The 25006-nt window shown below is 37.5% G+C and overlaps 1 protein-coding gene across 1 annotated transcript in view; it reads right to left on the reverse strand.

Moving 5' to 3' along the window:
- Window positions 1-25006, reverse strand: part of MYO9A (myosin IXA) — a 181041-nt gene that overhangs the window by 25677 nt on the left and 130358 nt on the right. The window contains exons 28-39 of the mRNA XM_052646755.1: window positions 19042-19184; window positions 15907-16130; window positions 15311-15427; window positions 13123-13311; window positions 12645-12692; window positions 9712-9823; window positions 7696-7757; window positions 5275-5467; window positions 3698-3826; window positions 2655-2760; window positions 1772-1903; window positions 755-878 (exon numbers count right to left, since the gene is read on the reverse strand). Coding sequence (XP_052502715.1) covers window positions 755-878; window positions 1772-1903; window positions 2655-2760; window positions 3698-3826; window positions 5275-5467; window positions 7696-7757; window positions 9712-9823; window positions 12645-12692; window positions 13123-13311; window positions 15311-15427; window positions 15907-16130; window positions 19042-19184 — 1579 coding nt within the window. The remainder of the gene's footprint in view (window positions 1-754; window positions 879-1771; window positions 1904-2654; window positions 2761-3697; window positions 3827-5274; window positions 5468-7695; window positions 7758-9711; window positions 9824-12644; window positions 12693-13122; window positions 13312-15310; window positions 15428-15906; window positions 16131-19041; window positions 19185-25006) is intronic.

Below are 25006 nucleotides of genomic sequence, written 5' to 3' on the forward strand. Positions count from 1 at the left end.
GCTTCTCTTTAGAGATTTACTGGGGATCTGAATGGGTGTTCACTAATACAGTTTTGTTTTACAAGTCAGGGGAAGGGTAGTAAATGGGCAATAATTAAACTTAAATGCAGCAGTAAGTTTCCAGTTACCTAGACCCTATTGATTATGGATCAGTGTGAAATAGAGTTATTTACAAATAGGTCACTGGTTACAAAGGAAGATATTAAACAGCAAAGTGGCCAAACGGAAGAAATTAATTATCATTTTTGTATGGCTTTTCTTCAAAATCTAGCAAATCTTTATTTGATAATAGCAGATCCATAATGGAATTCTGTAATGTTATGAACCACATTCTTGTAAGTGATTAAGTTGTCTATGTCCCCGAAGTACTGGCAGGACCACCAAAAGTGACATGGTTAAGGATGGGATCAGATGGTAGAAGGAAGTAGAGCCAAAAGTTAGGGTGGGTCAAGTTTTCATAGAAAGAACAGGAAAAAAAAACAGCGCAACTTATTAAACCACCATCATTTTATCCAAATACTTGATTTATAAAATTCTTCACATTTAATTGAATATACTCTGTACATAAAACCAAAAACAGCTAAAAGATCAAACATGAGGCATAACGTCATACCCTGAGATAAGGTGATTTTTTTTTTCACTTGCTCCATGTGAAAAAGATTTGGAGATAATCTCTCTCCACACGTCATAATGTGCCCTGAAAATCCAAGGAAGTCTCCCACTTTCCCCTGTGATTCTATGTCCTGCATCTTACCATTGATCTACGAATCAGTGATAGCCTGGTTTTTGCTTTATTCTCAGCAAATTCCAGGCTACTAATGTCTTTGAGACGAGCCTTATATTTATTCATTTGTTCCACAACAATCAGCTCCACACAGCTGAAACAAAAGGAAAGAGAGAAAACTGTTAAGAGCTGAAGTAAATCAAATACATCTTATCAGTCACAGACTACTTTTCAGCTAAGTGTGGTAGAGAGTTGGAGGATAAGAGAAAAATCAACATCCCTTATTTTATGAGCTCAGAGACAGGGTTTATAATGGTGGTTCAGAACTTCAGCTGCACTTTAGTATCCACCTGAGGAACAGTTATAAGTCCTGATGCCTAGGTCATACCCCAGACCAATTAAATCAGACTCTCTGGGAATGGGACACAAACACCAGGCCTTTCTGGGGGAAAGCTCCTTTTGCAGGAAAGGTTAAGAATCAGCACTCTAGAAGGAAATCAGAGATCCGTGAGAAAAAGGCCAAGGTGAAATACAGGAATATTAAAGTATTAAGACCAAAGAGATACAGAGCCACAAGACTACAGTTAGACTGGATTGTAGGAAAACACACAGTATACGTAATTTGGTAAAATGAGATTTTAAAATACATCTGGAAACTATAAACAAACGTAAAGAAAAGCCAAATTTAAAAAATAAGACCTTTCAAAACAAATGATGCTTGTTACATAGAATCTAAAGGTATTTTTCATATTCAGCATAAAAAAGACCAGTGGTGCCTAGCAATCTTATTAAAAACATATGAACCTAAGAAATCATTCACTAGGGGAACGATTAGGTAGTGGTCCAGTGGTCCAGTAGTTAGGACTCTGCACTTCCACTGCAGTGTGGCTGTGTTCAATTCCTGGTCAGGGAACTAAGATTCTTGCAAGTTGAATGGGACAGCCAAAATAAAAAAGGAAAAACCATTCTCTCTGGTATCTGGATAAAGTGACTACACTGACTCAGGAGTCCGTGGGGTACTGCAGAGGTGATAGTGACTGGCCTTACGTGGTAGTCTTACTGATGTCCTGCACACTTTGCAGTGGGTCGATGGTATCAGGGCAGCGGAGAATGCAGGGTGCAAACACAATGGCCAAAGCATTAGCAGACATTCGATTAGTGTCTTCCTGTAGAGCAATCCTAAGGAACAAAAAACCCAAGTGAAACTGGGATAAAAAAGGAAAACTGCAGGGAGATAGACAGAAGAGATGAGAGAAAGGCAAATGACATCAGCTGCATCGTACTGGAAGGATATTCCTACCAGTTGAGACACTGTAGAATTTCCCCAAAGCGGTTCCCTTGCCTTTGGGAAGCACTCTTTCACTCTGTCCCTTCCCTGAAGCAACTGAGGTCAGCAGATAGCTGATCAAGGGAAATTTGTGACTCACTGTCCCAGGTCACCATTACTAGATGAATATGTCTAAAGAATGCAGAGTAGAGACCTTAAGGCATTTTCAGACAGTGATAAAAGATATTTATCCAAAAAGAAAGATGGCTTTCTTTCCCAACATCAACACTCACGAGAACACAGACTGCCCCGAAGTCTCTTTAGTCAGTCGATTCCTGAGCTCCATATGACCCCACCACCTCCTATGAATTAGGCTATGTCAATAAACACACATCTTCTTTAGTTCAAGAGTTAAGACATATAGCTAGGCTATGCAGTGCCACCATAAGACTGAATGATTACACGGCTCATTAGGGTGGGGAAGCACTTGCCACGCAGTCCAACTCCATGGAGAATTTCTGCTCCAAGCAATCATAACCACTTGCTCAAGGCACTGACTTTATTAATAATAAAAAAATATCAGTTTTCCATATGAAGAACTCTTCATTTATTTAAAACAATCCAAGAGAAAATGTTAAGCGTTCCTTTGTTTCTTGAAGTTACCTGACCAGATGAAAGATGAGGCGTTCCAGTGTATTGAGATGAGTTCGGGAGAGCTGGTCAATGACAGAGTATACACCACGGATTGTCTCTTTCCTCTCCTGAAGGCCTGAAAACAGTAAGAGCAGCAATTAAGACTAAATATCTTCTCTTATACACTACATCTTCCTTCTGGACATTCACTGGGTACAGCTGACTTTTAAGAGTTTTAGCCATACCTGTATAGCAGAAGAAAACTCACTAGTTACCACTAATCTCCCTCTGCTTGAGTTCCATACTCACTAAGCAGTCTCCTAGGTTTTAATTTAGATCCTAGTAATTCTTGATTACAGCAAGAGGCAAGAGATAGCCCAGTTTTTCATTTTGTGGCAAACCAATTCCCCATGAAAATTAATCAATTGCTATACAAGTTATCTATTGTTGTCATTTAGTCATTAAGTTGTGTCCAACTCTTTGCAATCCCATGGACTGTGCCATGCCAGCCTTCCCTGTCATTCACTATCTCCTAAAGTTTATTCAAACTCATGTCCATTGAGTTGGTGATGCCATCCAACCATCTCATCCTCTGCCGCCCCCTTCTCCTTTCAACCTAAGCTATAAGTAAGTCTTAAGGGAATTTCAGGAGCCATGGCTTGGGGCCTAAATGAATACTTCGATAGGCCTTCATCAAAATCCTACATATCTGTAACACTGAAAAATTAAACTATCATGTTAGGTATGGCACAGAATAGATAGCCAACATTACACTGAGTTCTTGCTTAGATTCACAATTTAATTTGTTTATAATCCTAGTCTTTCAACCTCTTTGTGAGAAGCAACTAAGTGACTTGCTCAGAAAGTTTTTAGGACATTGACATTTTAATGAGTCTCTAAGAAAGGCAACATTTGAATAGGTGAGAATTCAGTGGCAGTTTTATATCGACTGTATTACTTTTGAATCTATATGAACTTAAGCCAACTGAGAGAATGGCTAAACAATCTAATATGAAGCTAGCATTTCTTTCCCAAGTGTAGCCCTTCCCTGAACCCAGGAAACCTGTGCTTACCCATAGCTCGAAGAAATTCCTCATAGAGTTCAAAGGTCATGAGTGGATTGGGTAAATCACGAAGCCATTGTTTGAATACACTCGCAATGACATGTATGTTATAGTCATCAAGGTTTACATTCTCAGCATCTATTCAGAGATAAAGAGTTAGATAAGAAAGCAAAAATATGCAGAGGGTCAAATAATACACTTTAGAAACTACCATGACCAAAAGATGCCTTTATCAATATCTTCTGCAATCCAATTCATGCTTCAGAACAGTGTTCCTCTTGCAGTAAAGGTGCAGTTTTTGTCTGTTTTTTGAACTGTTGTGGACTGATGGATGTGTTAAAATAAAAGGTCACATGGTTTCATGTCAAGGCGCTACTAAACTGCTATCAAAGTTTCTAAATGCTTGCTCTCAATTTCTGTACTTCTCTTGCTGTAGCCTGGCCTGGGAACCACACTTTTAGTAGTGATGCTTTAGACGAGCAATAGAAGAAAGGCCTAAGAGACATCTTCTACAAGTCAGACTGATTTTAAGTGACTCTTAGAGATAAAAGGACAGTGATAACTGAGCTCATGAAATGTGAAGAAAATCTTTACTATGCTTCACTTAAAAACCCTCTGGTTATACATGAGATGACTGGGGTGACATAGGATGAATGGTGCCTATGGGTAGACTTTTGGTTATACAGAGACAACTGTTGCACCTATATGTGATTCAAAAAGATCTATTCCTGGAAATTCTCTGGCAGTCCAGTGGTTAGGATTCTATGCTTTCTGCCGAGGGCCCAGGTTCAATCCCTGCTCGGGAATTAAGATCCCACAAGCTGTGCAGTGCAGCCAAAAAAAGAAAACTATCCCTTTTCAATAATGGTAAAGAGCAGAAGTTGAACATAAAGCCAAAGTCAAAGCTCTGCGTACATTCCAGAACTGAGGTTACAGCTCTACACAGATACATATTCAAATCACTAATTATCAATTTAAATAACTATGTCATCAATGTAGGAAGGCAAGAATATACACCAGAAAGAACATCATCTGGAGTCAGAGTAAACAGAGACTAAGAGGCAACAGTTTAGATTATGGGTTAAATGCCAGCTTTGTCACTTATTGGTGCTAAGTCATTGGGCAAGATCCTCGATAAGCCTCAGTTTCTTCATCTGTAAACAGGCATAATAATCACTGTCTGTGAACATCAGTACAAAGATTTGTTGTGAAGATTAATAGAAAAACATCAGCACATTGCCCTGCATCTTATCAATAATAGCTCATTATTTAATTTTCCTGAACCTAAGTTTTCTTCTTTGTAAATTAATGATACGATCTTACCAGACTGCTAAAAAGATTAAGCACGATCTGTCTGAAATATCTAATAATGCCTTGTACAAATGATATTCAATGTATGTTTGCTGAATGGACCATATAATATAAAAGAAAGCTACAAATGATTAAAAAAAAAAGCACCACAGCAACAGCAAAGACTGCATTCTTCTGGCTTCAAGCAAAGGATCAACATGTAATAAAAACTAACAGCATAAGATGACCTACTTAAATAAGAGTATTTGGTCTTGATTTAGAGGGCACTATCTTACCTGTATCTAGACCTTGTCGAAGCTCCTTGATTTTATTAGTTGAACCCGACTTCCGGTAAATACCTTCTGTGTACAGTCCATGCATTTCAATGTAGTTTATGAGCTTTTCCACCACCAGAGGAACAGTTCGGTCTTCACTGGTCAAACGGGACAATTCAACCCCAAACTGTCGAGAGGACAGCTCTGGATCATACTACATGGAAGATAATTTTTGATTCCAAATACATTCAAACACCTTTAAACATATTTATCCAATTCTTGAAAAAGTAACAATTTTTTCTTTTCCTCAAGTTTTAAAAGCACAGTTATGAGAGTTGGGAGGAAAAGGAATTCGAAGAGTTGGGAGGAAAGGGAATTCTTGTTAATGCTGAAAATATAAAGACGTGAGAAGTTCGTTTCAATCCTCTTCCACTTGGAATCTCCCCCCACCTCACTGCATTCCCGCCTCCCCACCCCCCACCCACCAAATAATGGGGAAGAATGCAGGCAGTGGCTACAGGTTACTGCTTTCCTTTCCTTAAAAAAATCTTTTCACGTAAAGATGGGCTGTGGGCAAAGGAGAAAGGGGAGAGACTTTGCATACTAAACATTTACCATGTACCACTAGAAAATCTATTGATTTGATATGAATTAGAGTGTCAATAATTTCTGAAGCCTAAGGATGCTCTGGTGTTTATGTAAACTTTAGAAGTCAGTTTATGTAAACTGACTACTGATGTTACAGCTAAAGGCAGAGGCACACAGACTGGCCCAAGATCAGTGACCTCTTTTATTTAATTCAATCGTGTATTCTGATATTGTATTTCACTATTATTTTATGTGATTGGGAAAAAATGGCTTCTCCTTAAGATTATTTGAAGTACTTCAAATAAAAGAAGAATGCCAGCTATTATCTCTTGAGACTGAAAACTTTTTATGTAAATCTCCTTTTTGTCCTTTCCTTCTCCCACCCCATGCTCCTTGCCTAGCCCAACACTGTATACCCCAGTCTCTCCTTCAACCTGCACGCAGTCAGTGCTGAGTTCTTTTAGTCAATCAGTACACTCTTTCTTTTCATACAACTCCAATTTTTCTTTCTTTGACACTGTGAGATTGCAAAATAATCTGCTTTTCTGTTAGCTTCTTAGCCTCTTGACCTGTGCAGCTTACAAATTCAGAAAACACCTTAAAGGGAAAACCTCTGAGTTTTAGGCTCACTTCTCTATATGTTTGGATCATGGTCCTTCAAGTCTTGTCAATCCCAAACTCCAACTTTTGTCTCTATAACTCTGTAAGATTTCTAAAAGCTTTTCTCACTTTTCTGACTTTTAAGTGTGGCCCTCTGCCCAGAATCTTGGCTTCTTGTCCTAAAACAAAAACTGACAAATTCCCACTCAGAGGAAAACATCTCACACATATAGATTCACCAATTTGTAATTCTTTTCTCTGTAGGATCTAGGCCCCTAAATTCCAATTTTCCTGGGCAGACTTTTTTCAGTTGTTCTCAGCACGAGTATTAGTCTACCACAAGCTACTCCATCTTAGTCAGCAGATGTCTTACCTTCATTGTATATTTTAAGCCCTGAGTCAAATTTCTCTTTGTACTTTGCCATGATTGGTCTACTAATTTGGAACAGATGAAAACTATATACATGGGCTGGAAACATGCACACATATTTTATTATAGTTCAGATCTGCATAGTATTGTTAAAATTGTATGTGACAAATAAGCAAATGTGATTACATGTCAATAAAAGCCTGAAATATTTCCAAAATGGTTGCTTTGTTGAAGCATAAAATTATCAGAGTACATGTTCAGTATCAAATCCAAGTAGAAGTTTGTAAACACACCAACTATGCTGATGAATTTTAGTGTGTATGTTAAAATCTTTAACTGTAGCATACCACTTTCAAGAAAATTTATAGGAACACTTATGAGTGTTTACAGTAGAAAACCTTAGAACTTCCCTGGCAGTTCAGTGGTTAAAACTGAACCCTTCCAGTGCAGGAGAGTGGGTTCAGTCCCTGGTCAGGGAACTAAGATCCCACATATCGCATAACGTGGCCAAAAAATTTTTTTTAAAAAAAGAAAAAAGAAAAAAAAAAAAGGCAGGAAACCTTTAAAAAGAGTGCTTTAATAAGTTGCCGGTTGTGAAATCAGGTTAGCAGCTCCCATGTAGTAAAGGTAAATACAGTTCTGGGAAAATCGATTCAGTTATATATACACACATACCTCTATATGTGTAAGCAGGATTATGATATAAAACTTATTTCTTACAGTAATTTGTGGCCAAAAAGTTTGAAAACCACTACTCTATAAGATCATCAAAGAGGCTTTGATTTCTTTCCACAAGGCACAAAAGACCTTTTTTGTCCTTTGCTCCTCCTGCACCATTCTCCAACAGACCTGTTATTTATTACTCATAGGTAATAACTTCTTACCTTTTTAGAACACTTGGCTGTGGTTTTCAGACAGCACTTCTTATGACAAGCATACTTGCACACTGAAAAACAAGTTAAAAATGTAACATTTTCAGAAGTCTATATATTAGTGGCAAAACTTAACAAGTTTACTGCTTTATTTTGAACATACATTTTTTTTTCTTTAAATCTGAGACTCCTATAGCATCATATACTTTGTATTATAATAGAATAAAAAATGGTCTTAACTCATTCAACTCAGAAAAATGAAGCTGAAGAACATACCTAAAAATCCTAGCCACTGTCTGGGAAAAAGCTTTTTATTCTTTCAAGATTGCTTGCCCCTCCTCCTTGTCCCCACCATATCCCAGCAAAAAATTTATCTATCTTCCTGGTTTGATTCACAAACCAATGCTCATGTTCCCCTCTTATACTTGCTCCATGATCTGATAAAATGCAAGAAATACCTATTAAGAATCATTCCAGTGGATAAGAAAAGCATTAATATCAAAGACCTATACTAAAATAAAAACAAATCGGGTAACATTAGGCTATAAGAAAGGCCTTATTTATTCTCCCAGAAGGTCTAAAACAGAGCTCTGAGGAACCAAAACATAAAGAACATCAGTAGTGGTTGAGAAGATGAGATGAAAGGTTCAGAGCAGAAATCAGTTCTCAGACCAGGAGATAACAGGGTGGCTCGGCAGCAGTAAGGCACACTGAGAGAAAATACTGAGAAGATACTTGGCCTGTGTTATTTTGGTATATCAGCTCTGGCTCTTGCAAATCAATACCTGAATATTCTTCCTGAGCTTCTAAAGCATGGTTTGAGGGATTTTCAAAGCCAAGATCAAGTAGGGGAGGCCATATAACTGTAGTGGTAAAATTACCAGCATAACCACACAAAAAGTTAATTCTATTAAGAAATCAAAGCAAGCCCATCCAAGTCATAAATGAAGAAGCAGATTCTTTCTATTTTCCAGTTTCAGATCACAGAGAAAATTATATGAAACCTACAGGAATCAGGCTAACATTAAACATTCAAGTACATGGCAAACTACACCCTATTTAACTCTCATAGTATTTTTTTTAAAGGAAAATTGAAGCATTGAACAAGTGAACATATCTAGCAATATCCAAGTGCTGATTTTGCTATGATGAACATGATTTTCATCCTTACTGTCATCCTGGACCCAGCCCTTTCATTCGATTCTGGCCCACTAGTTAAACAAAGCTTCACAGAATTATTGAAAGCACCGAGCAGATGTATATGGAATGACAGGTTTGAAAGGTAAAGATTCTCTGTAAGCCAGAACCAAGTGGACCCTCAAAAAAACCTCCACTCACATTCTAGGATTTAAAGGTTCTGATGAAAGGATTATAGTAAAATAAAATATCTTTTTAGTTATAATCTAAGAATTTGTTCAATAATTCACCCATCCACCTATATAGGTCCAACTACCCCGTAAATATTTACTAAAACTTATAATGTGCCAAAACTGTTCTAGGCCCTGGAGATACAGGAGAGACTTCTGTATGAGACAGTTTCTTGATCTTATACAGAACACATTCTAGTGGGACAGTGAAACAAGGAAATGAATACTTAGTATCATTTTGGGTGGTGGTAAGTAGGTCTCCTGCATGGCAGAGGGATTCTTTACCATCGCAGCCACCAGGGAAGCCCCAAGTATAAAGACTAGGAAAGCTGAGGAGAGGGATGGAGAACTGGTGGACAGAGCAGCATTTTAGACAGGAGAGTGAAGAAACAGCTCTCTAATATACTAGTGGAAACATGAATTAACTGAAGTAGTAAGTCATACTAACATCTAGGAGAAGAAAATTTCAGACAGTGAGCTGCAAATACAGTGACCAAAGAACATCAAAATATCTTATTTGCTACAAACAGCAGGTGAAAAGGAGTATAATGAGAGATGAGTTTAAAGAATTAGGGAGTGTGAATTATTCCTTAATGTTAAGCTCATGGAAAAGGAAATATCAAGTGGTTAAAAACATTCCTCAAAGATCTCTCATACTTACATTTGCAAACAGAGGCTCGGTCCATGATCCATATCAAAGAAGAACAGTATTCACAGTAGGTAGGGATGCTATACTGGGTGGCCTTAAAGATGTGACCATTGTGCTCTTCTACCTGAATGAAAAAATACAGCTATTTATGTCAAAGCCAACACAGTAAATGCTGCCCTAACATGTCAGGCAACAGGAAATCCTTCAATTCCTTGTTGTCTTCATTGGGCACTTATTCCAGGAGGAGAATTATGATCTTCTGAGAAATAAAATAAAGGTAAACTATATGATCCCTGCTTTCAAAAAGCTAACAATCTCGTAGAGAAACAAGACCAACCTATACGAAAATCAGAAAACAATGCTATACACATATAAGAGCTGTCTTACACAACTCTGAATCAGCATGTTAAATTAAAAGCAGTGGTTTTTAAAATTTTAACCTCAAGAACCTTTCACACTTTTCTGTTTATTTATCACAAATTCCTCTTCAGTAAAGAGCCAGTACATGTTAGTATGAACAAGTTGATACATCCACTGGATAAATTCCTAGATGCAGAACTGCTGGGTCAAAGTTTTTTTGGTTTTGTTTTTAATATTTTTAAGGCTTTTAATATACCATCATTAAAGTACCTTCTCCAAGAAAGTTATGCAAATAAAACCCCCTATTTGCAGTATTGGGAAAATATCTACGTATTTATTTATCTTTCCAGGAAACATTTATTTTTAGTTTTGCTCATAGATGGACAAAGTAGAAAATCACTGTTGTTTATTTTAATTTGAATGCTCTTAAGTATAAATATTTATTTATATATTTATTAATATTTCCTTCTATTACCTGCACTTATCACAGGCCCTGAAATATAACAGCTGTTGAATTAATGAATTTTCTTTTTTTAAAAACGTCATACGCTTTTACTCATTTCTGTCTTCAGGTATTGTTCTCTCTCACATAGACATGAAAAAGACTACTCTTATAAGGCTTAAAATGCATAAAAGGGCTAAACACTACCTGTTAATATCAGGAACCTTCCTACCATTCCTCCGCCTTGCCTACCCTTTCCTTCATATACAATCTCAAAAATTCTCAGTGGTAGGTGGCATTACTCCTGTCTTATATAATATATACTCCTATTATATACATGAGGACATTGAGTCTCAAAAGGATTAAGTTGTCTAAGGTTTCTCAATTGGAAAACCCTCCATTGGTGAATAAGAATAAGCCAGGCTAAAGGGTTTAGATACCCTACTTTCAGGATTCAGATCTTAAGAAGTAAGATCATGCTAAAAATAGAATCAGATCATGCTTCTAAAACACAAAGTGGAATAGTGACAAGCAATGATCTAAAGAACCTTAAAATTTGGTTTACAAGTGATACGGAATGATTTATAATCCTGATTTATTAATAAGTTTAAGGTTAACAAAAACTACTCTAGGATTAGAATTGCCACTGGCAGGGGTGAATCCAGGTTCTGTAGGTCCTAAAGCTTAACATTTTCAGGGGAAAGCGAAGAAGATAGGAGGAGGAAGGGAAACAACCAGAGAAGAAGGAAGAGAAGATGGTGGCAGCAAATGCAGCTGAAGCAGAGGGAATGGGGGAGGAGTGGGAGGAAATGAAGCTTAGAGAAGTCACGATCAAGAGGATGTCAAGTCTTACAGACAGTAAGAACTCTGGGTTTTATTCTGAGTAACACTGTAAGTTACTTGTGAGATCTGAGTAGAGGAGCAACGTGACCTGATTTCTGTTTTTAAATGGTCATTATGGCTATTATTTAAAAAACTGTAAGGGGAGAAGAATATAAGAAGGCAGACCAATCAGAACACAACACATAGTGTATTGGACTTCCCTGTCGCTCAGATGGTAAAGAATCTGCCTGCAATGAGGGAGACCTGGGTTCTATCCCCTGGAATGGAAAGATCCCCTGGAGAAGGGAATGGCAATCCATTTCAGTATTCTTGCCTGCAGAATTCCATGGACAGAAGAGCCTGGCGGGTTACAGTCCATGGGATTGCAAAGACTTGGACACGACTGAGCAACTAACATTTTCACTTTCACAAAGTGTTATTAGACTATTGTAATAGCAGTAGAGGCAATGTGAAATGGTCAGGTATTAGATATATTCTGAAGGCAGAGTACCTACCAGAGTTCTACCTTCTTTTCTAGCTCCCCTATAAACATGCAATACTCAAACCTGTTAAAGCTACTGGCTCAACATGCCAGGTTTTTCATTCACATGTCTTTGGACATACTCTTTCCTTTTGGCTAGACACGGCCTGTCTAAACTACTACTTGCGTGTTAAGAACCTGCAAAAATATCTTTTCTTCTGTAAAGTATTCCTTCATTCTCTTTGTATTTCAACAGCACTTTGTACTATTTCTAACATAGTATTTATCACATCTGAAACTAGTAATTTTTTAAATGCCTGCCTTCACAAGCAGATTCTGCGCTCCTCTGGGGCTTAACACATCCTTCTAATTACAGAGATTATGGTAAAGTATGTAATAGAGATAATACAAAAGATAAGAACATGAACAATGATAAAATATACTCAAATGCCTTTGGGAATGTCTTTTGAATTAGAAGGACTTATCTTTGTAAAATCCTAAATAGTCCTCATATTCTTTACAACAGAGAGAGAGCTCCTAAAAAAGTGCCTTCCCAGTCCCTACTTCTGCAAAAGGGTCATATTTGTTTGTAACTTTCATGAGTAAACATTTCAGTTTTCTGCAATTTTAGGAAGCCATCATTAATAACAAGTCAAGTCAAGGAATTCAAGACATATTTGTCATTCTAAATTTTTGTAAAGGCATAAACGATTACCCCCTAGACATCTGATAAACTTATTCCTTAAATATACCCAGAGAAATATTGTATGATACACTTCAGACTGCTAGTCTAAAAATTACTTTATAACACAGGGCAAAAAAAGACAGATTACAACTTACTAAATCAGATTCTTTTTTCCTTCTTTTCTTTCTCTCTGTTTTTGGCACCTGGTGGGAAAGAAATACAGACACTGTGATATAATAAAAACTAATATACTTTCTTACTTCTTTCCTAAAACCTAATTCAAGGAGAAATTTATGGGTCCTTACATGAAAGTCACGAGATGATACAATGAAATGATGAAAACCACTGTTTTCCAAAATGAAATTCATGCACTGACCTCTAGCAAAGCTGAGGGTATAATCTTACAGCAACAGCATTCTTAACATTATATTTTAATTCAGTGAAAAATGTATTAATTGAAGAAGGCTTAGATAATACAGTCTGATCAACTTGTAAGAGAGAATGGAGTTTGCTGGATCTGAAGTAGTGCAAAGCTGACATGTTCACTGCAGTGCTTTTCTCAAATACTAGATGTCTTAGACTCTTAAGAAGAATTCATAATTGAATTCTTTTAGAAATCAAAATATATTTTACCTTTGTGGGTATATATTCCAAAGTCTTGAATTCATTCATATATTCATCTAAAAACACTTTAAAAGTGTTAACCCAAACTCTGACTGGAGACTCACTCCAATCTCGCTGCTCAAGCCTCATGGTCTTTTCCAAAATCTGTTCAAATAGTGCGTAGAGGTCTTTATATCGTATGCTTTTCCCATCATCTACCTATTAAACAATAAGAAAAATAAGGTTTTAAGAAGAAATTCTTTATATAGAGAAGACTGATTAAATTTTCATTGGGTAGTATTTTGAATAAAAATTACGCTTTCTAATGGGCATGCCCATGAGGTCATGTGGTATTTGTAAACTCCCACTCCGCTTTGGAATGTTTGCAGAATAAAACCTGCTACATTTAAAAAAAATACCTAACAGTTTAAACAATGTAATAGTTGAAGAAAGTCCTGGGAATTTCTCCCATAAACCTGCCTTTTTAACTGTATTTGAAAGTTTAGTCGCTCAGTTGTGTCTGACTCTTTGTGACCCTATGGACTATAGCCTACCAGGCTTCTCAGTCCACGGGATTTTCCAGGCAAGAGTACCGGAGTGGGTTGCCACTTCCTTTTCCAGAGGATCTTCCTGACCCAGGAACTGAACCCAGGTCTCCCACATTGTAGGCTGACACTTTACCATCTGAGCCACCAGGGTATGAAGGTTATTTGCATACCTCTTAATTACCTATCTCTCCAGAAATGAATCTTATTTAGATAATTCTGCCTTAAAAGTGAATACCTGAATTCTTGCCTAGTGAAACATTAAGTAAATTTTACTAACTTTACTTAGCTAACTTTACTTTTTCATTTTTCCAAGGAAGAATGACATGCCTAAAAAAACACTATATTTCTTGCAATGGGATCTACATGGAATTCCTTTTAAATTTAAATGAGGTGCAGACTCTCCATGAGAAAGAAAAAATAGCATTTCAGTGACCAAAACATGTTATATATATTTAAATTTTATTTCTCTTTCACTTTCTCAGAATTAGAGGTTGACTCTCTTTGATCCAAGATTATAAAACCACTATCAAGCTCCAGTTTATAATGTTGGTCCTTCCTATGTGATTCAAAGTGCACTGATCCCTAATCTAGAAAATATAGGTGTGAAGCAGGATAAGTAGTTGGCAGGATTGGAAAAATATGGCCAATACTGTCCCTATTCAAACCTAGTCATTTGCCATAGTCTAATTACTACTTTATTATGGTCATGAAATTACTGCTCTCTAAGACTGTCTGGTTTCTATTTGCAAAAGGCCAAAACCCCATATACTGAGTGGAAGATACACAGGAAAGTTTTCTCACTTTTCACATAAAATTATAGGTTGATCAAAGAAAAATCAATTAAATACAAATTATTTTTTATAGAATATGACAATTCAAGAAATACTAATATCCTATAGATCAAAAGTATTAGTTACTATATACTTTAGCACCAGGAATAAATTTTCTAAAACATGAATACCATATGAAAGTATAAAAGTGAAAGTGAAGTCGCTCAGTCATGTCCAAGACTCTTTGTGACCCCATGGACTGTAGCCCACCAGGCTCCTCCATCCACGGGACTTTCTAGACAAGAATACTGGAGTGGGTTTGCCATTTCAAGGTAAAGTAAAAGTGAAAAAAACTCACACACAGAGATTATTAAACATAAACGTTCCTAATTCTATGGGATAAAAAAGTATAATAATTCCAACATAAATGAGAATTAGAAGCTGGAGCCAGAGCTGAAAGGATCACAGGAGGTCAAAAATAGAGCGCCACTGAGTGAAAAATAATCATAGCTAGAGTATTTGAATTTAATATCCTGCTGCTGCTGCTAAGTCGCTTCAGTCGTGTCCAACTCTGTGCGACCCCACAGACGGCAGCCCACCAGGCTCCCCCATCCCTGGGATTCTCCAGGCAAGAACACTGGAGTGGGTTGCCATTTCCTTCTCTTCAATATCCTAAGAAGATGAAAATATACCCCTAAGAGGGGGAAAAAGGCTACTCAAGGAAATTAAAGGGTGTTATTAATCAGAGGTCAATCAGTATGCTTTTCCATATCTATCCCTAAAACTAAAGAAGACACTGGAGAAATCTCTAATTGAACATAGCCCTGTATTATTTTTATGGTGTTGTCAAATTTTTCATATGTTGAACTTCTGACTCTCTCCTGACACAGTCCAACTTACCGCCAACGCAGACGAATAAAAGCTGAAGATATTCTGCCGAAATTCTTTCAGGGCTTTCTTGAATACAACATCCACTAGTGTGTCTTTCTTGCTGTCTTCATTATCTAGGTCATTCATCTGGGGACCACAGAAAGAGTTTTTGTACACAATCAACTAAATTGAAAAGAAATGAATGCCACACTGGACACATATTGTTTCTTCAACAATGACCATCCTGAAAGGGCAAATTATCATGGGACCCAGATAAAAACATGACTAGACAGCCAAAGTTTTATTACGATGAGATAATTTCCAAGGTCTCTTCTAATACTGTATAATTCAATCATTTTGCTACAGAAAACAACTCAGAAAGTGTATAATGACAAACCTCACCTTAACATATGGAATGCAATGTGACAGTAACAGTAAAAGTGAAGTCAAAAGTAAAGCCTAAAACCTTAAATTCCGTCTACCCAGTCTGACTCATGCATATTCTATGATTTGCACATTTCTGATAAAGAAACAGACCCTCTAACTTACTGAAGCATGCGTACTTTACCGGGCATATCCTGATATACAAACATTCCACAGTCAAAGCTGCTTAGGGGCCTGAATACCTTTTTCAGAAGAAATTCATCCATGCTTTTTAAATCACTGGCACTTGCTATAATCTGGACAGAGTCATTTTGCCAGTGCATAGACTCCAAAGCCACACTGCTGATCTTCACACTTCGCTTGCGCCTTGCCTTTGGAGAAGGCTCTTTGTTCTCTTTGAATTCCTTTCGGCAACTCCCAGGCAATTCTGGACTCAAAGGAGGTGTTGGGTGATTATGAGATAATTCTGTAAACCAAGACAGAGTATCCAAACAAAAAATTTTTTAGTAAAAATATTGAAACCTCCACACCTTCTTTTCAAGTTCCTTTACTAAGTCACTAAAGGAAATATCTGAAAAGTAACATTAATGTTTGGGGTCAGACAGGCAATAAATCCAGATTGTACGTTTGTACTGATACTTATTTAAGAATTATCACTTTCCAATGGGAAACGCTATCAGGTGTCCCAGAGAGATGAGGTCTGACACTGAAAACCTAGATGGAAGTGTTGTATACAACTGAAGCCTGGATTCTAAAGACCTCAATCCCAAAGAAAAGAAGCATACACAATCACACTAGGATGTTCAATGTTGACTGCTAACCCAGTCAGAGCTTTACTACATCTGTTTGAAAGAACAACCAGCTTATACAAACCCAATAAATCAGTGAAGCTTGATAATTAGTATTATTTCTTTACTAGGGTCTAAAGCCATAAATGTTTCAGTGACAATATCTGGTGTTAGCCTGGCAACCTCTATTTAGGGAGCAAGGTAACCCAATTGGTTCACTTCTGCTTAGGTCTCTTTACTATTTGGGATTTTCTTTCATATGCATACTTCCCTCAAAACTGTATTAATTTCTCAGACAGTTCCTGGACTGAACCAGTTTTGTATATAATATTGGAAAACACAACAAAATTTTTCTGCAATTGTTTATACCAGAGAAATTTGGTTCCATGTAGTCCACTGGAATCTAGAACTACACTGGATTTGCCAATGCCTACCTGGGGCTTGATGAGAATGTTGGTCCCATTTCACATACCTGTTTTTCTCACACATATTTACCTTATCGTCTGGCCAATGGTATATCCTCATTCCATCTAAAAGCTTAATTCTGATAATAAAGGGAAACAAGTAGCCTTCTATATGCTAAATGCCACAATAGGCAGGAAATGAGACAAACTAAATCTCAGATATGGCACCAGAATAAAAAATATGAAGATACAGAGAGGATACAAGTATATTCAAACTGGTGTCAACTGATATTAATTCCATTATATAAGCTAGATATACAAGTATCTAATTATTTCATTTAAAAAACAATATCTGTCTTTATACTAAGAGAAATAATGGTTACTAAAGAAACTGTCTATAATCCTAGTTCAGCCTTAAAAACAAGGGCTACCTTAATAAATTTTTACTCAAAGATAAATAAAAAGGTACAATTTTAATTTTTATACATGTATCCTTATTAAGCAAACACTCAAAGAATTTCCTATTTCCTTCTTGGAAATAAGCAGTAGAGAATATAACTGTGAAAAATGAAAAATTTAGAATGACTACTATAAAACAGATAAAACATAAGAAATGGATCCTTGTAGGAAGTTCAAATTTTCCAAACTAAACTTGTAGTATTCACGTAATTTACTACTGGCTTTATCCATATCAGTTTGCAAACTGATAGGAGCAGAGTCACAAGACAGAAAAACAGGATTCTAATTAAATTTCTATCAGTTTTCCCTCTGACACACAGGTGCTTCTGTTCTGGTTGATCCATGCCTCTGTGAAACTTGATCATCTTTCCTCCCTTTGTCTTATTTTATCCTCTGTCCCTTTATTTTTATCTTAGCCTAGATGTGACAAGTTTTATTTACTTATTTTAACTTGGTCTGTTTTATTTCTACTTAGAGATAATAATTTTCTTCCTAGGGTCTATTTCTATTTTATTCAATACTGACATTACACCCCCTCATTGGTATTTTACCCACTCATTATCACATAGCCACCTCTGATGTATATCCCCCCATTGAAGATAGCTGGCATCTTTACATAGTAATTAAAAATGCTCATACATACTTGAGCAAAGGGCTTAGAGAGAAAGGGCTAATCTTCAAATGTTGGAATTACTGGAATCCTTGGAGAGTCAGTAATTCCAGCATTTAGAGAAACCGTATCAACAGATGAACTAACTGTTGGGTACCTGTTATGTGCTATGATTGATGCCCCAAAATTAAAATAACAGCTACCATTATAAAGTCCTAGCAACTGACATACAGTAGATCTTTTAGCACAACAGTTAGGATCACTGACTCTGGAGCCAGTTCGCCTGAATTCAGATCTCAGCTCTAACAACTGCTATACGTGTATAAGCAAATAACTTCTCTGTGCCTCAGCTTTCTCATTTGTAAAGTGGGAAAAATAATCATACCAACCTCAAAAAATGGCTGTGAGGATCGAGTTAATACATCCAAAATGCTTAGCACAGTGCCTTTTTCATAGTAAACAATCAAATATTAGCTGCTGCTATCTTACTAATTTTTACTAGGAATATATATATGGAAAAGGCAATGGCAACCCACTCCAGTACTCTCATCTGGAAAATCCCGTGGACGGAGGAGCCTGGTAGGTTGCAGTCCATGGGGTCGCTAAGAGTTGAACACGACTGAGTGATTTCACTTTCACTTTTCACTTTCATGCATTGGAGAAGGAAATGGCAACCCACTCCAGTGTTCTTGCCTGGAGAATCCCAGGGATGGGGGAGCCTGATGGGCTGACGTCTATGGGGTTGCACAGAGTCAGACACAACTGAAGCGACTTAGCAGCAGCAGCAGCAGGAATATATATTTGTTAGGTGAATGAATGGTGGCTAAATTTTTACACTTTAGAAAACTGAGGCTAATCAAAGATTCGCAATTATTCTTGAATTTGTTGTTACTTCATTGTTTTGGTGCCGTATTTCCTTGAAGGAAATACTACTCTTATAGGTAAAATGTAATTCTATAATTATCTTTTAGTTAAGGAAGGATTTAACAATCTTGGTCCTATCTCACTAGAATATCTTGCCAAGAGAATTACTGTTACAAATACTAGAGAGAGAGAAAACTTTCAGAATGAGTAAACAAATTTTGAAGACAATCTCCACCCTTTGTCCATTTTTACCATCTGGAAACTGATGAGCTGGAATCATATCTGAGCCAGCAGAGAGTGCTGAAACCTCTGAGTGGGTATCAGGTTTCACTCTGGTAGTCTTCTTCTCCCCTTGTTTCCCTTTGGCCCAGAATCTCATCTTAGCTCTCTGAGGTCTGTTAAGCAAAAAAAAAAAAAAAAGGTAAAAATGGCAATCAGCATGTCCTATTGACATTATCTGTATATGACTTTAAGTTATATAAACAACTTTCATATGAATTAATTTATTTAACCTTCACAGTTAAGCTTAAGTCATATTTAATCTTCAATTGTACAGTTAAACTTCATCTGGAAAGTAAATGATAGTCTCCTCATCTTGAAAACAGAAATGAGATCCAGAGATGTTAACTAAAACCACCATTTATATGAGTTATTGTCATATAATCATATTAGTTTGCTATGACCAGTGCATTTTCTTGGCAAAACTCTATTAGTCTTTGCCCTGCTTCATTCCGCATTCCAAGGCCAAATTTGCCTGTTACTCCAGGTGTTTCTTGACTTCCTATTTTTGCATTCCAGTCCCCTAGAATGAAAAGGACATCTTTTTTGGGTGTTAGTTCTAAAAGGTCTTGTAGGTCTTCATAAAACCGTTCAACTTCAGCTTCTTCAGCATTACTGGTTGGGGCATAGATTTAGATAACTGTGATATTGAATGGTTTGCCTTGGAGACGAACAGAGATCATTCTGTCATTTTTGAGATTGCATCCAAGTACTGCATTTCGGACTCTTTTGTTGACCATGATGGCTACTCCATTTCTTCTGAGGGATTCCTGCCCGCAGTAGTAGATATAATGGTCATCTGAGTTAAATTCACCCATTCCAGTCCATTTTACTTCGCTGATTCCTAGAATGTCGACGTTCACCCTTGCCATCTCTTGTTTGACCACTTCCAATTTGCCTTGATTCATGGACCTGACATTCCAGGTTCCTATGCAATATTGCTGTTTATAGCATCGGATCTTGCTTCTATCACCAGTCACATCCACAACTGGGTATTGTTTTTGCTTTGGCTCCATCCCTTCGCTCTTTCTGTAGTTATTTCTCCTCTGATCTCCAGTAGCATACTGGGCACCTAATGACCTGGGGAGTTCCTCTTTTGGTAGCCTATCATTTTGCCTTTTCATACTGTTCATGGGGTCATAGCAAACACCCTCTTCCAACAACACAAGAGAAGACTCTACACATGGACATCACCAGATGGTCAACACTGAAATCAGATTGATTATATTCTATGCAGCCAAAGATGGAGAAGCTCTATACAGTCAACAAAAACAAGACCAGGAGCTGACTGTGGCTCAGATCATGAACTCCTTATTACCAAATTCAGACTCAAATTGAAGAAAGTAGGGAAAACCGCTAGACCATTCAGGTATGACCTAAATCAAATCCCTTATGATTATACAGTGGAAGTGAGAAATAGATTTAAGGGCCTAGATCTGATAGATAGAGTGCCTGATGAACTATGGAATGAGGTTCGTGACACTGCACAGGAGACAGGGATCAAGAACATCCCCATGGAAAAGAAATGCAGAAAAGCAAAATGGCTGTCTGGGGAGGCCTTACAAATAGCTGTGGAAAGAAGAGAGACAAAAAGCAAAGGAGAAAAGGAAAGATATAAGCATATAAATGTAGAGTTCCAAAGAATAGCAAGGAGAGGTAAGAAAGCCTTCTTCAGCGATCAGTGCAAGGAAATAGAGGAAAACAACAGAATGGGAAAGACTAGAGAGCTCTTCAAGAAAGTTAGAGATACCAAGGGAACATTTCCCGCAAAGATGGGCTCGATAAAGGACAGAAATGGTCTGGGCCTAACAGAAGCAGAAGATATTAACAAGAGGTGCCAAGAATACACGGAAGAACTGTACAAAAAAGAGCTTCACGACCCAGAGAGTCATGATGATGTGATCTCTAATCAAGAACCAGACATTTTGGAATGTGAAGTCAAGTGGGCCTTAGAAAGCATCACTACGAACAAAGCCAGTGGAGGTGATGGAATTCCAGTTGAGCTATTTCAAATCCTGAAAGATGATGCTGTCAAAGTGCTGCACTCAATATGCCAGCAAATTTGGAAAACTCAGCAGTGGCCACAGGACTGGAAAAGGGCAGTTCTCATTCCAATTCCAAAGAAAGGCAATACCAAAGAATGCTCAAACTACCGCACAATTGCACTCATCTCACACGCTAGTAAAGTAATGCTCAAAATTCTCCAAGCCAGGCTTCAGCAATACGTGAACCGTAAATTCCCTGACGTTCAAGCTGGTTTTAGAAAAGGCAGAGGAACCAGAGATCAAATTGCCAACATCCGCTGGATCATCAAAAAAGCAAGAGAGTTCCGGAAAAACATCTATTTCTGCTTTATTGACTATGCCAAAGCCTTTGACTGTGTGGATCACAATAAACTGTGGAAAATTCTGAAAGAGATGGGAATACCAGACCACCTGACCTGCCTCTTGAGAAATCTGTATGCAGGTCAGGAAGCAACAGTTAGAACTGGACATGGAACAACAGACTGGTTCCAAATAGGAAAAGGAGTACGTCAAGGCTGTATATTGTCACCCTGCTTTTTTAACTTATATGCAGAGTACATCATGAGAAACGCTGGACTGGAAGAAACACAAGCTGGAATCAAGATTGCCGGGAGAAATATCAATCACCTCAGATATGCAGATGACACCACCCTTGTGGCAGAAAGTGAAGAGGAGCTAAAAAGCCTCTTGATGAAAGTGAAAGAGGAGAGCGAAAAAGTTGGCCTAAAGCTCAACATTCAGAAAACAAAGATCATGGCATCCGGTCCCATCACTTCATGGGAAATAGATGGGGAAACAGTGGAAACAGTGTCAGACCTTATTTTTGGGGGCTCCAGAATCACTGCAGATGGTGACTGCAGCCATGAAATTAAAAGACGCTTACTCCTTGGAAAGAAAGTTATGACCAACTTAGATAGCATATTCAAAAGCAGAGACATTACTTTGCCGACTAAGGTCCGTCTAGTCAAGGCTATGGTTTTTCCTGTGGTCATGTATGGATGTGAGAGTTGGACTGTGAAGAAGGCTGAGGGCCGAAGAATTGATGCTTTTGAACTGTGGTGTTGGAGAAGACTCTTGAGAGTCCCTTGGACTGCAAGGAGATCCAACCAGTCCACTCTGAAGGAGATCAGCCCTGGGATTTCTTTGGAAGGAATGATGCTAAAGCTGAAACTCCAGTACTTTGGCCACCTCATGCAAAGAGTTGACTCATTGGAAAAGACTCTGATGCTGGGAGGGATTGGGGACAGGAGGAGAAGGGGATGACCGAGGATGAGATGGCTGGATGGCATCACGGACTCGATGGACATGAGTCTGAGTGAACTCTGGAAGATGGTAATGGACAGGAAGGCCTGGCATGCTGCGATTCATGGGGTCGCAAAGAGTCGGACACGACTGAGCAACTGAACTGAACTGAACTGAATCATATTAGTTATTATCATATAAGTACTTCTGCCTGGAGCATAAGTACTTATGAGTTATGGAGCATAACTCATAAGTACTTAGAGTTATGCCTGGAGCATAAGTACATAGAGTTACCTTAAATACCTATAACAACAAATTTACATTCAAACCATAAACAGTTTTCAGGTGAAAAACTGGTGGTTTAAGTATTAGGTGACTTTCCCAAGGTTACACAGCCAGTGAGTGACAAAGTGGAGGATCATACCTACTATGCAACATTGCCTCATTCTTAGCACTTACATACTCTCTCCCATCAAATACATCAAGGAAACATCCTGAGACAATAACAGCTTACTGACCCATGTATCCTAACTCTGTACTAGGAGGCTTACTTGTACATTTAGTGTTGGTTCCTTTGTATGTTTGTCTACCAAAAAAGAAATTTTTTTTGAGCATCTACTAGAAGCTAGGCACTGGGCCTTACTTACAATGACTACTTTTCATAACTGCCAAGATAAATGAGTATTTTTATCCTAACTACACATGAACAACCTGAGGAGGGCTGATAGAGACAGAAGTTAAAATCAGGTCTATCTTCTTTGGAAGTCAATTTTCTTTTATTCATGGTGCCCTCTTTTTTTAAAATAGCATATTACTAAACTTGTACATCTATATGGTATGAAAAGAAATTGTTCCACGAAGCTTATTACAAATGATAGCTTTTCTCCTGCTATTTTTATCCCTTTTCTGATCCCTAAACAACCCTTTAGAATTTACTTAAATGGTTCTTTTAATATTCACCAAACTTATATTGCTATCATACTTGTGACCACAGATAACAAATTAAGCACATTCCAACACTCCAGTTCTATACCCTCCACAAACACAGACATCCCCCCAACAGAATATCACAATTTTAGTTAGGTCAATATACAGTTTTTTTTAATTTACCTTTTAGTTTAGTTCTTTAGTGTTCACCTTTTTTACTATGTAAGTAATATTCACAACTGAAGCATATAGTACCCTATATAACTCATATTTTTTAGAGTTAATATTTTATTTTATATTTGCTCATTGGTTCTACATTCAATTCACCTCCAAGTGTTTCCCCATTTGTGACTATCTCCTCTCAATACGTTGAAATACAGTTAGGTACTCCATCAGTTCCATGTTCTTAAAGAAATCTTTCCCAGAGCCTTCTAACCTACTCTATTCTGGAATGGTTCCCTCTGTGATTGCTGTACAACCATCATTTGTAAAGCTACTTTCAGGATCATAATGGAGATTTCTTTTGTCTCTCCTATTGTATGATGACATGTCTTTTGGTATGGGTCTATTTTCATTCATTATGTTGAGCCTTGTCAATCTAGAAGCTCAAGTCCTTCAATTCTGTGACATTTACCTGAATTTATTAATGATTTGCTCCTCTCCATTTTCTTTGTCCTATCTTTCCAGAGTTCTTATAAGTGGGTCACTGGATGTCCTAAACTGCTCCTCTAATTTTCTTCTCTTTTCTTGCCTCTTCTCTCCCTTTGTCTTTTTGTTCAAATTTCTGAGAGATATCAGCTTTCTTTCTCATGCTTTGGACTTCTTTATGCTATTGTAGTTTCAATTTTCAAATGCTTTTTATTATTATGGATGTTTCCCTTTCAACTATTCTAATTTAATGAATATAGCTGTATTTCTTTATGCAGAAGATCTATTGATAGTTTTATGCATTTGTCTTAAAGCTTTCTTTCCCCTGTATAGTTTATTTCTTCCAAGTTATATTTTATCCATTAATTTTAGTTTCTTTCATTTAAGATGTTTCCTCAAATGTGTGGTGATCATACTTAGAAACACTTCCCTTGTGGCTCAGCTGGTAAAGAATCTGCCTGCAATGCAGGAGACCTGGGTTCGATCTCTGGGTTGGGAAGGTCCCTGGAGAAGGGAAAGGCTACCCACTCCAGTATTCTAGCCTGGAGAATTCCATGGTCTGTAGTCCATGGGGTCTCAAAGAGTTGGACACAACTGAGTGACTTTCACTTTCACATGCCTGGAAGTTCTAGTGTGCATTGGTGGGGCTTCCAAGCTGTGGTTGCCCTTGCAGGGTTATCTGGCTGATACCAATATCTTTAGGTCTTTTCTTGAGGGTTGGACCAAAGTCCCAAAGACTTTTTGAATCATCTGCTTAGAGGGTATGTGAAACATGGGAGCTGAATACAGAATAAAATCTGGTGGATCTTAACATTCAGTATGTAGACATTCATAAAATCCCCCTGGTTCCAAATATGTACCTCAATCCTCAAGTATATCTGGTTACCTCTAAGTGCAGAAATCTTTTGTTTTATCCTTTCCAGAAAATATTTTCTCCTATTTTCTGCTAGGGTTGGGGAAGATCAGCCAGTCAGATGCTTCTTTCTCAGCTGGCTTAAGATTCAGCTTTCTCCTATCTATTAAGACATTTAAAATTTGTCTATTTACCTTTTGGATTCCACATTTTTATTATTTCTGTCTCCTGTTGCTTTGTTGCT

This window comes from Budorcas taxicolor, chromosome 10, assembly GCF_023091745.1.
Source record: "Budorcas taxicolor isolate Tak-1 chromosome 10, Takin1.1, whole genome shotgun sequence".
Taxonomy (NCBI): Eukaryota; Metazoa; Chordata; class Mammalia; order Artiodactyla; family Bovidae; genus Budorcas; species Budorcas taxicolor.